We start from the raw sequence: 13,529 nt of genomic DNA, 5'->3' as shown, positions 1-13,529 counted from the left end.
CGACTGTATTCCAGTTATAATTTACATATAAACTTTCCTTTGCAGACTTAATTCAGACATTTCTACATACCTTTGTCTGATGCCGCCCTTTTTGTGTATTCAAGTATGAGGTGCTCTGGTTCCCAGGGTAATATTTTTCCTTTCTTCTTCCCACGTCTTCTTTTAAAGTGATGTGCCAGAAAAATTACAGATACAGCACTCACCGCAGTTACCACAAACAACTTTTTAGCTACAGGCGAAAATCTGATCTGGAAAAGATTCAGTTAGATTGAAAACAAGTCTTTTCTTTATTCACTTAAAGATGTAAGAACTAAAATTATTCTTAAGCTAACCTAGTTCTAAATACAACCTAAGTAATATTATTTTACTCATTCAAAGCAGCTAGCTCAATTTGAAATTTAGAACCACTCCCTCAAAATGTAGTAACTTATTACCCACTGTTCTGAAGTTCTCAGGTAAATAGTATTACCCAAAGAGTCAACAGGAGCACAAAACAATTCAACCCCACTAATATTTGTTGAACAACTAATGATTACTTCATTCAACTAAATCTTCTGTCTGAATCATAGCAAGATTTTAAATTATTGGAATGATTAAATCAGACTTTCTAAATGAATCAAATTTTTTTAATCTGGCAATTTGAACAAAAAAAACATTAACTCAATTTCTTTTTTTAGTTTTTATTTATATATTTATTTTTATTATTATTTTTAATTAGTTTCAGGTGTACAACACAGTATAATAGTTGTACTTTTTACCCTTCAAAGTGACAACCCCCCTTCCTCAATCCGCCGCCCCACTCCCCTCCCCCCATATCTTACATATCTATTACAATTTCATTGACTCCACTCCCACACTATACTTCACATCCCATAACTATATATATATTCAATTATAGTTGACATACAATATTGTACAACAGCAGCTTCAGGTGTACAGTGCAGTGATCAAGCCTCTACCCCATCCATGAAGTGGTCTCCCTAACAAGACATGCGACCATCTGACACCCTACAAAATATTTACAAAATTATTAACTATATTCCCTGAACTGTCTTTCATATCCCTGTGGCAATATTGTAGTTACCTACTTATGCTGTCTAATCCCTTCCCCTTCTCCCTCATCCCCACCCCTCCTCCCAACTAGCAACCATCAGTTTTTCCTCTATATCTCTGAGACTATTTCTGTTTACTTTGATCGTACATTCAGTTTTTTAGATTCCACAAATAAGTGAAATCATATGGTGTTTGTCTTTCTCCGACTTATTTTAAATACCATCTTAATAAGCCTATTTGTGAATTAATCAACAAATATTCAGCATCTTACAATGTACCAGGACTGCATTATTAAAATTAAAATCTTATTGTACTAATTCTATTCAATAAGCATATAGTGAATGCCTTCCATTGATCAGGAAGCACCAGGTAAATGAAGATACAGATCTTGCTCGTCTGAAGCAGTATAGAGACCAATATATTTACAAATAACTACAGTATAATATGATAAATATAGTAATATAAGTATGTACTAACTACTATCAGAGCAAGAGGTAATTAACTTTGTCTTAGGGAACAGACACTATTCATCACCTAAATGGAGAAGAACTCTAAAATAAAGCTTTAGGATTGCGGAATGTAGAAAGCTGGAAGGAGTGGCACTGCTAGCCTTACAACATAAAAGCCCAACGAATGGCAAGTTCTCAATTTTTCTTGAAACCATCAGAAAGCTGTAGTCGGAGGGTAATCAACTGGTCCCAAAACTAAGAAGACACAGATATTTGCAGGGAGAGATAAGATATGCACACTGGCATGCAGAGACAAGACACAGCAGGACATCAGTAAGAAGGATTCAGCTATTATGGTTGGTAAACTGATGGAGACTGAGTGTGCATGAGTGAGAGAGGGTGGAGCACCCCCTGGGAAACGGGGGTGAGGTGTGCTGCAAATATAGGGGTAATCCATACATTTTGCAGGTTTTATTTTCATGAATCCCACCAAGCACTCACAGAAAAGACTACAAGAATCCTAAGGAAGTCTCCCTAATGGTGCAGAGCTGGGGAAGGGAAACAGCAGTTTCTGTGGAGGGGCATAAACTGTTTCAGTACCCTTCTCCTCTATGACCACAAAGGAACAAAAGCCTCAAACTGTGGCATGCAGCTTTACCTTTAGAAAGAAATGTATACCATTAAATGCTTACATTAAGAAGAAAGGCATCAGGGCCAGCCCAGTGGTGCGTTGGTTAAGAGCTGGCTTGGGACGCCAGCTCTGAGCAGCAGGGCCCCCGTTTGGATCCCACATGAGGGCCAGTGACACTGCCCTCTACAGCTAAGATGGTGAACAACAGCTCAACCTGGAGCTGGGCTGCCATGAGTCGCCGGCGACGGCCTAGGCTGCAGCGGGGCCACAGTGGGCAGCCATAAGCTACTGTGTGTGGCCAGCAGCCAGCGTAAGCAGCAGGCAGCCAGTATGAGCTGCTGTGAGCTGCTGTGAGTGGCCGTCCAGAGGCCGGCGACCAATCTTCCTCAGCCAAGAAGAGTGCAACAATCACAATACTAACATGGGCCAGTGAAGTGACATCCTCCACAACTAGACTGAACAACAAAAGGACAGCAACTTGTCCGTTTCCCTTCCCCAATTCCTCAGCGCTGTTCCCCTCCCCCAATTCCCCAATAAAAAAAATCTTAAAAAAAAAAAGGCATCAAATCTGTAATCTGAGCTTTCGCCTTAAACCAGAAAAAGAGCAAATCCAATTTCCAAACCAAGCAGAAGATAGGAAATAATAAAAACTAAACAGAAATTAATGAAATGGAAAAATAAATCAATAAAATCAACAGCTGGGGTTTTTTTTTCATCAATGAAACCTCTACAGAGTCTGATTTTTTAAAAGAACAGCAGAAAAAGACACATACATGTATTACCAAACGCAGAAATGATAAGAAAAGGGTAAAAAAGGGTTATTACTATGAACAACTCTATACCCCAATATTCTACAACTTAAGATGAAACGGATCAATTCCTTGAAAGATAGAAACTATCAAAATTTACTCAGGAAGAACTAGGCTAACATAATTACCTATCTATTAAAGACATTGACTATGTAGCTAAAACCTTCTACCAAAGAAAACTATAGGTTAAATTCTATCAAATAGTTAATGAAGAAATATAAATGTCATTGAAAGAGGGAACAATTCCCAATCATTTTATGAGGCCAGCATTACTATGAATATTAAAACCAAAAGCATTACTGGGCCGGCCGAGTGGCGCGATGGTTAAGAACTCGCTTGGGATGCCAAAGGGCCCCGGTTCGGATCCCACATATGAGGGCCAGTGACACTGCCCTCTACAGCTAAGATGCTGAACAACAGCTCAACCTGGAGCTGGGCTGCCGTGAGTCGCCGGCGACGGCGTAGGCTGCAGTCCCTGTGGCAGTGGGTTGCCATGGGCTACCGTATGTAGCCAGCAGCCAGCGTGAGCGGCCAGCAGCCTCAGTGAGCGGCCGTCCAGAAGCCGGCGACTGATCTGCCTCGCCAGAGAAGAGCGCAATGATGGTGCCAACTTGGGCCAGTGAAGCAACGTCCTCCACAACTAGACTGAAGAACAAAACGACAGCAACTTGTCTGTTCCCCTTCCCCCAATTCCCCAGCACTGTTCCCATCCCCCCAATTCCCCAATAAAAATCTTTAAAAAAAAAAAAAAAAAAAAAAAAAACCAAAAGCATTACAAAACATTACAGACTACATGTGGATAACTATTGAGGCTGGATGTCAGGTACACGGGGGTTCATTACGCTATTCTATTTTCTACATGCTTCAAATTTCCCAAAATAAAATTATTTTTAGAAATGAAAAACTAAATATAAACTTTCAAACTATAATGTAATAGTAGAATAAAAACAATTATACATTACCATTTAAAAAAATGTTTAAAAATCCTATGAAACTCACAAAAAGCTACTAGAATAAGTGAGTTTAATAAAGTTGTAGGATACAAGATCGATATACAAAAATTGGTTTTCATATTTTCATTTGTCACATATACAGTAACAAATAATTGCAAATTAAAAATTTAAAAATACCATTTACAATAGCATCATAACGAATGAAATACTTGAGGATAAAGCTGACAAAAGATGTGAAAGGTATGTATTCTGAAAGCTAGCAAATAATGCTGAGAGAAAAGAAAACCTAAATAAATGGAAAAATGTAACACATTTATGGGTTGAAAGACACAATAAAGGTGTCAATTGTCAGGCTGGCCTAGTGGCTCAGTTGGTTAAGAGCACAAGCTCTGAGCAACAGGGTCACCTGACCTTTGCCTGAGGTAAGCTTCCACTGAGCTGCCAAAAGGTAGCAGGATGGCTCAGCTGGTGAGAGCATATGCTCCTAACAAGGTGGCCGGTTCAACTCCCCGCATGGGATGGTGGGCTACGCCCACCCGCAACTAAGATTGAACCGGCACCTTGAGCTGAGTGGCCACAAGCTGCCGTGGCAGGATGGCAACTGGACTTGGAGCTGAGCTAGCTGCACCCTCCACTACTAAGATTTGAAGGGCAACAACTTGGTTGTTCCCCTCTCCCAATTTCCCAACACTGTTCCCCTCCCCCAATTCCCCAATAAAATCTTAAAAAAAAAAGATGTCAATTGTCCCCAAACTAATCTATAGATTCAATGCAATCCCAATGACAAACCTAGCAAGCTTTGTTTTTGATAAATACTGATAGTTAATTCTAAAATTCATATGGATATGACAAGGATCTAGAATAGTCAAAACAATTCTGAAAAAGGGAAACAAAGTTAACATTACCTAATTTCAATATTTATTATAAAGCTACAATAAATAAGATGGTGTCATATTGGCATAGAGACAAATAGAGCAATGGCACAGGAGAGAGTACAGAAATAGACGTACACATATACGGATGGCTAATTTTTGGCAAAGGTATAAAGGCAATTTAATAGAGAAAGGGTGTTCAACAACTGGTGATGTAAAAATATTGGTGATCCATATGCAATAAAATGGAAATTCAATCTATGCTTCACACCATATACAATAATTAACTCATGGATCACAGCCCTAAACATAAAACTTAAAACAATACAAATTCCAGAAGAAAGCATAGAAGAAAATCTTTGGGATCTTTAGTTAGGCAAATATTTTTCTGAGATGACACCAAAAGCCTAATCCATTTTTAAAAAGTTGACAACTGGACTTCAGAATTAAAAGCTTCTGCTCTTAAAAAGGCACTGTTGGGCTGGCCGAGTGGCGCATTGGTTAGGAGTTGGCTTGGGAAGCCAGCTCTGAGCAGCAGGGCCCCGGTTTGGATCCCAATGGGCCAGTGACGCTGCACCCTCTACAGCTAAGATGGTGAACAACAGCTCAACCTGGAGTTGGGCTGCCGTGAGTTGTCGATGAGGGCATAGGTTGTGGCTGGCAGCCAGTGTGAGCTGCCAAGAGCCACAGTGAGCAGCTGTCCTGTAGCCGGCAGCCGATCTGATCACCTCATCCGGGAAGAGCGCAATGATAATACCAACATGAGCCAGTGAAGCGACGTCCTCCACAACTAGACTGAAGAACAAAAGGACAACTTGTCTGTTCCCCTTCCCTGATTCCCCAATGCTCCTGCCCCAATTCCCCAATAAAATCTTTAAAAAAAAAAAAAAAAAGGCACTGTTAAGAGAATGAAAAGACAATTCACAGATGAGGAGAAAACAGTTGCAAAGCATATATATATATATATATATATATATATATATATATATATATGGAATTTACTCTCAAAATTTAGTAAGAAAACAAACAAAAAATATTTAAAAATATACAAAAGCTCTGAACACAACAAAGAAGATATAAGGATGACAAAAATAGACATGAAAGCATGTTAAACATTACTGATCATTAGAGAAATGCAAATTAAAACCACAATGAGATCCACTATACACCTATATAAGAATGACTAAAATTGAAAAGACTGGTCATACCAATGGTACAACCACTTTGGAAGAAATCTGGCATTTTCTTAAAAAATTAAACATACTCGTATACCTACCTTATGATTCAGCCATTTCACTCCTAAGTATTGACCCATGAGAAATGAAAGCATACGTGTACATCTATACGAGGACTTGTACAAGAATGTTCTTAGCAGCTTTATTTATAATTAAATATCAACAGGGAAAAAAAAAACAGCAGGAAACCACCCAAATGTCCATCAATAGGTGAACAGGTGAACAAACTGTGGTATATCCATACAATGGAATACTATTCTCTTATAAAAAGAATTAACTATTGATGCAACATGTATATTTCTCCAAACAATTAGGCTGAGTGAAAAAAGCCCAGACAGAAGAAAGTTCACACTTTATGATTCCATTTATACAAAACTCTAGAAAATGCAAACTAATATGTAGTGACAAAAAGCAAATCTCTAGTTGTCTGGGGAAATGTGGGGAAGGGAAGTTGAAAAGCAAGGTGCAAAGAGAGATTCCAAAGGGGAATGAGAATGTATGGAGATCGTGGCTACGTTCATCACCCTGATTGTGGCAAGAATTTCATGGATGTATACATATACATGTCAAAACTTATATTGTATACTTTAATATATACAGTTTAATGTGTCAATCATATCTCAATAAAGCTGGATTTAAAAAAAATACCATCTTGATTCTATACATAAATCCAAAAGAATTGCTCATTTTCTCGTATACCAAAAATGATTTACTTCCACTTTCCATTAGCATTTGGCCTCAGTGACTGTGATCTAACAAAAAATTTTAAACTATCCTTACTCTACTTTTCTTTCAAGTCCATTTAAATTCCTCTAAAACTATCATGAAAAATGAAACATTCCAATACTACCCCAGATGTTTTTCTTTTCACAAACTACAAGAATTATTCTCTTCAGTAATGTCTCTATTACAGGCATTACCAAATTTTTATTTCTTTCCATTTCTATGATTTTCCTTTCCATTTCTATGCTTTCCCTTCTGGAATCATATTTCCAGTGTTCATAGAAACCAAATGAGATTGGGGTGGGGGAGGAAACGTTCCTTGAATTTGGATGCTAAAGATCCAATAATAAATTCTAAAAATAGCACTATTAGGAACACCTTACTCTTCATTATATTTTATAAACTGCCATAGCTTTATTATAAAAAATACTCATCTTAAAGGGCCAGCCAAGTGGCTCAGTTGGTTAAGAGCTCGCTCAAGAGTTTGAGCTCTGAGAAACAGCAGTTCGATGCCCAGCCCGAGCTGAGCTGCCGCTGAGCTGCCAATAGGTAGCAGGATGGCTCAGCTAAAAAAAAAAAAACAACAAAAAAGTCATCTTAGATCAAATGTAAAGATTAGTATTTACTTCATGAGTAAATGTAAGGTAACAAAATTAAGACCTCCACTAAAGACAATAATAATCTATTAACATAGGCCCAGTCACAGCTAAGGGACCATGTGTTCTTAAATTGTTAGTTTACTATATCCTAGGGGACTGAAGTTAGAGAACTATTAGGAAACATAAATACAAAATTAAAACTACTCTGTCAGACATATAATGTGCTTTACTAATATGAATTCAAATACAATATAAATCAATTCACTTTTATTAAAATCTAGGTTCTACTTATATGTTATGTGTTATTTTTACATAAAAAACCCATTAAAGTTTATAGTACTAATCTCATAAAGAAGAAACCTTTTCCATGACAAAAATAAGGTAAATTTCCCAGGGAAAGATGTTTATCATAAGTAATGTAGACAATATAAGGCTTGAAATCCTCTAATATAACTCTTGCCTATCAGTTTTTGTTTTATTTTATTTTTTCCCTGAGGAAAGTCAATTACTTCCTATGTCATAGCCTGGAACACTGGAAATATGGCATCTCAGAATCCCAAAGCTCAGAGGAGCTTTTTGAGGTGATGACATTCCATTTCCTTACCTTCAGACTAGGGAAAACTAGACGCGTGTCCTATTCATTCAACATGAATTGAGCATCAACTTATGGGCCACAAACTGAGAATACAAAGAAAGGAATAAGACACTGTTCCTTGTGCTCAGATTTCACAATCCTCCCCACTCCATAACCTGATGCCACGGTTTGATGTTCTTGTCAAGTTTTCCCCCCTCATCGAATGTTCTCTGGAAACGAGAATAGCTATTTAGTCACATACAAGTCTCCTGTTCCAATAACCTTACTTCACTTTACTCAGCATAAACTTCTCACTAGAACTAAATTGATCTACTCTTCTAGCACAGTACTTACACACACAGTACCACACACCTCTTTTTTGATGGGGCAGGATAGGAGGGCTCTAAGAGCCTTATTAAGGTTCTAAGCTCAATAAGGACAAGGACTATGTCTAGATCTTGCTCAATACTATATAGCTTGACTGAAACACAGTAATGATTAATAAATATATTTTGAATAAATCTGATAACTGGAACATACCACATGTCATGTGCTAACTGTAAACTTTGGACAAAGAGGGAGTATTAACATCTTCCTCATAGGGTTGTTGTTAAAGAAGATAACGTGTAAAGTAATAACAGGCATTCAAGAAAAGTGAGCTCTTAATATTTTAGTGTATTACGATCTTATTAACTAAACTACAGTATTTATTCTGATTTCACCAGTTTTTCCCACTAATGTTCTTTTTTATTCCAGGACCAATTCAGGATACCACACTGCATTTAGGTAGATTTTTATATTTAAATGCTTAGTTAATTCCTAGTCTTTCTCACATAACACTGAATATGGAGAATCAACTAAACTATTTACCCCTTCATGTGGTGATTTCCAACTGAACAATTATCGGTTTTTATTAACATGATACATGGTAATATACCAAAGTAATCCTTTTTTTTTTTTTTTTTTAGCTGAGCCATCCTGCCACCTGTTGGCAGCTCAGGGGCAGCTCAGCTAGAGCCAGGAATCGAACCAGCAACCCTGTTGCTCAGAGCTCACACTCTTAAGAGAGCTCTTAACCAAAAGAGCCACTCGGCCGGCCCACCAAAGTAATCCTTAAGAAAACCACAAAAGCTCAAGGGACTTAAGTATTTTGTTTAGAGTATGTATTCATACATGAAAGAAAAAAATACTTGGAAAATGTATTATTCCTTAACAAATGACACAGGGAAATAAAATAGGAGTTAACATTTATTGGGGTGCTTATTCATCTTTACTGTATGCCAGACACTTATGTTTTTCAGCCCTTTTGTTGATAAAAATTGCCTTTAAAGAAGTTAAGAAATTGCCAAAGATCACACAATTCCATAGTGTTAAAACATGAATCAAAATGCATCAGACAAGTTGTGTTTAAATCCATGCATGTTATGTATCATGTGTTGAAATTGCTTCAGTCACAATGATGATATATCTCACTACGCAATTAATTATATAACTGAATCACATCCAACATGGAATGTCAATTTTTGGAGGCTGAACTAATGAACAAAAAAAATCTCATGTCTTTTTTCATAAAAAGTCAATCCAATTCTAATGCTGCAGAACTGTCCAAGTAAGAACTCTGAGCTTTTCCCAGGTCCTTTTGTGGTCCTTGGATGCTATTCAAACTATAGCTTGCTCTCTTACTACAGGGGTCAACAAATTTTTCCAGTAAAGGCCAGGTAGTAAATATTTTAGGTTTGCGGAACATAAGGTCTCGACTGCAACTACTTAACTCTGTTGTTGTAATGCAAAAGCAGTCACAGATAATAATAATACATTAACAAATGAGCATGGCTGTGTACCATTAAAACTTTACTTACAAAAAGAGGTGGTAGCCTTGATTGGTTCCATAGGCTGTAGCTTGCTTAGTGCATCCGTAGCATGAAATGAGTTTTGGATACTAAGTACCATGGCTGAGAGTAAAGGATGTATCTTTAAGTTTACCTGCAATTTTTTTTTATTATTATTATTAGTTTCAGGTGTACAGAACAATGCAATAGTTATCCTTTTCACCCCTCACAAAGTAACAACCCCCCCTCCTCCCATCCACTGCCCTCCCACCCCCAATATCATACTTATCTATTACAATTCCATTGACTCCATTCCCACACTCTACTCCACATACCGTGACTATATGTATATATAATTATAGTTGACATACAATATTATTTAACATCAGCTTCAGAAATACAGTGCAGTGGTCAGGCCTCTACACAGTCTATGAAGTGGTCTCCCTAACAAGACATGAGTCCATCTGGCTCCCTAAAAAATATTTACAACATTACTGATTATATTCCCCAGACTGTCTTTTCTATCCTTGAGGCCATATTGTAGTTACCAATTTGTATTGTCTCCTCCCTTCCCTTCTCCTTCATTCCCACCCCCTCCCAAATAGCAACCCTCAGTTTTTCCTCTGTGTCTCTGAGACTATTTCTGTTTACGTTTTTCATTTATTCAGTTTTTTAGATTTCACATATAAGTGAGATCATATGGTATTTGTCTTTCACTGACTTATTTCACTTAACATAATGTCTGCTAGGTCCATCTATATCGTTGCAAATGGTACAATTTCCTTCTTTATAGCTGAGTAATGCTCCATTGTGTAAATGTACCATAGTTTCTTAATCCAGTTGTCTATCAATGGGCATTTCAGTTGCGATGTTTCTTTATATTATTTTTTAAATATTCCATGGAACAACCTGGAATAGTCTTGGCCTCAGAAAATTATTCTTAGGATTGAAAAGCAGGTGGCATAGTAGAATCAGCATAGCGAAGGATACAAACATAATTCATAAAAGAAATATAAAATGCTAATCAAGTTTTTTTTATTTCTAGGCTGTGAAAAACAGGCATTGTCAAATATTACTGGTGAGATTATGGGTTGGTATAGCTAATCTGGAAAGCAATTTACCAATGTTAAAAACAAAAAATACCCTAAAATCTTCCAAATGTTCATACTTAATACAAATTGCTCTTAAATCTATGAAAATATGCTCAATCTAACATATAACAGAAATAAAAATTAAAACTATGGTACAATACCATTCTAAGCTATCAGTTGCAAAAAACGCCAAAATTTGGGAAGTAAAAAACAATACTATCCCTACGGAGGGCAATTTAGTAATATCTCTCAAAATTCAAATACAAATACTTTTTGACTGAGAAATCCAAAGTCTAAAAATGTATTCTATACCTGCATGTGAATGAAGTATATATAAAGCTTATTCATTATAGCATTGTTTCTAACACTACAATATCAGAAACGATCCAAATGCCCATGCATAGAAACATTATAAAGTTGCAAGAATAAAAAAAGAAAAGGGAGAATATCTACATATATTATAATAATATGGAAAGATATCCAGGAAATATTTTAAGTACAAAAAAAAAAAAAACCAAGAACATAAGGAGTATGCTACCTTTTATAAGTGGAGAAAATAAGACTATATCATTGCTTTTGCTGATATTTGAATAAAGAAACCCTATAAAATATGAAGTGGATAGAGAATGAGATAAAGTAAAACTACTCCACGTATGTATTTGAGGTCTGACAATTAAGTTCGCAATTCATCCTAGAGAACGTGGTACATATTAATACCTTATTGTAGAATATCACTACAGTCACCTTCAAAGTATTCCCTTTGGGAAGCTATGCACCGACGCCAGCACCTAGTCCACCCTTCAATGCAATTTTGGAACTCTTTTTCGTTTTCTTTTTTTTAAAAGATTTTTATTTGGGAATTGGGGGAGGGGAGCAGCATTGGGGAATCGGGAAAGGGGAACAGACAAGTTGTTGTCCTTTTGTTCTTCAGTCTAGTTGTGGAGGACGTCGCTTCACTGGCCCATGTTCGTATTATCATTGCGCTCTACCCAGGTGAGGCAGTTGTCCACCGGCCATTAAACCACCGCTCAGTGGCTCACGGTAGCCCACTGCAGCCCCACTGCAGCCTACACCGTCACCAGCAACTCACGGCAGCCCAGCATCAGGTCAAGCTGTTGTTCACCATCTTAGCTATAGAGGGTGCAGCATCACTGGTCCTCATGTGGGATCCGAACCGTGGCCCTGCTGCTCAGAGCTGGCATCCCAAGCCAGCTCTTAACCAATGCGCCACTTGGCCAGCACCTGGAACTCTTTTATTTATTTATTTATTTATTTTTTTTTTTTAAGATTTTTTTTTATTGGGGAATTGGGAGAAGGGGAACAGACAAGTTGCTGTCCTTTTGTTCTTCAGGCTAGTTATGGAGGACGTTGCTTCACTGGCCCAAGTTGGCACCATCATTGTGCTATTCCCGGCTGAGGCAGATCAGTCGCCGGCTTCTGGACGGCTGCTTACGGCGGCTGCTGGCCGCTCATGCTGGCTGCTGGCTACACACGGTAGCCCATGGCAACCCACTGCAGCAGGGGCTGCAGCCTATGCCGTCGCCGGCGACTCATGGCAGCCCAGCTCCAGGTCGAGCTGTTGTTCAGCATCTTAGCTGTAGAGGGCAGTGTCACTGGCCCTCATACGTGGGATCCAAACCGGGGCCCTCTGGCGTCCCAAGCCAGCTCTTAACCAACGTGCCACTCAGCTGGCCCTTAATGTCCTGAATGTCATCAAAATGTCTTCCTTTCAATATTTCCTTTATCTTTGGGTAAAGAAAGAAGCCATTGGGGGCCAGATCAGGTGAGTAGGGAGGCTGCTCCAATACAGTGATTTGTTTATTGGCTCAAAACTCCTTCACAGACAGTGCTGTGTGAGCTGGTACATTGTTGTGAGGCAAGAGCCATGAATTGTTGGCGAAAAGTACAGGTGTCTAACTTTTTCACACAGCCTTTTCAGCACTTCCAAATAGTAAACTTGGTTAACTCTTGGTCTAGTTGGTAGAAATTCATAATGAATAATTCCTCCGATATCAAAAAGGTTAGCAACATCGTTTTGACTCTTGATTTGGACTGACAGGACTTTCTTGGTCATGAAGAATTGGCTGACTTCCATTGTGCACTTTGACACTTTGTTTCTGGGTCGGATTGGAACACCCATGTTTCATCACCAGTAAAAACCCAGCCAAAACATTGTCTTGCCTCTCCAAAAGGTCTTGGCAAACTTCGACTCTCCTTTGCTTTTGTTCTTTGGTGAGCTCCTTCAGTACCATTTTTGCACACACCTTTCTCATGCCAAGATTTTCAGTTAAGATTTTCCTAACTGTTTCTCTGTCGATGTTTACTTGGTCTGCTATGCTTCTCACAGTCAGCAGACATTTTTAATGCACAACTGGACAACTTTTTGCAATGTTTTTGTCAGTTCTGCTCGTTACTGGCAGCCCTGCCCTCTCTTCATCAGTGACACATTCTCTCCCTGAGAAAAATGTTTAACCTATTTGTACATTGCTGTTTTCTTCATAGCACTATCCCCATTAACTTGGACTAACATGTCCCTGATTTCACTTTCACTCTTGCCAAGTTTAACAAAAAATTGAATATTTGTTCATTGCTCTAAATCAAGCTCATTCTTGCAACAGCACACAAAAATGCAACAACACTAAGGAATGCCACTCAGCAAGACACCACCACACATCGATACGGACACAGCTGGGAGGCACTGATGTACCAAG

General features: G+C 38.2%; 1 protein-coding gene across 1 annotated transcript in view; it reads right to left on the bottom strand.

Annotated features, from left to right (window-relative positions):
- Window positions 1–13,529, bottom strand: part of MIGA1 (mitoguardin 1) — a 91,620-nt gene that overhangs the window by 77,478 nt on the left and 613 nt on the right. Inside the window, exon 2 of the mRNA XM_019644041.1 lies at window positions 71–248. Coding sequence (XP_019499586.1) covers window positions 71–248 — 178 coding nt within the window. The remainder of the gene's footprint in view (window positions 1–70; window positions 249–13,529) is intronic.

Source organism: Hipposideros armiger, unplaced genomic scaffold (assembly GCF_001890085.2).
Source record: "Hipposideros armiger isolate ML-2016 unplaced genomic scaffold, ASM189008v1 scaffold_84, whole genome shotgun sequence".
Lineage (NCBI taxonomy): Eukaryota > Metazoa > Chordata > Mammalia > Chiroptera > Hipposideridae > Hipposideros > Hipposideros armiger.
Note: the sequence above shows the minus strand (reverse complement) of the source record. Positions and strands in the feature narration are given on the sequence as shown.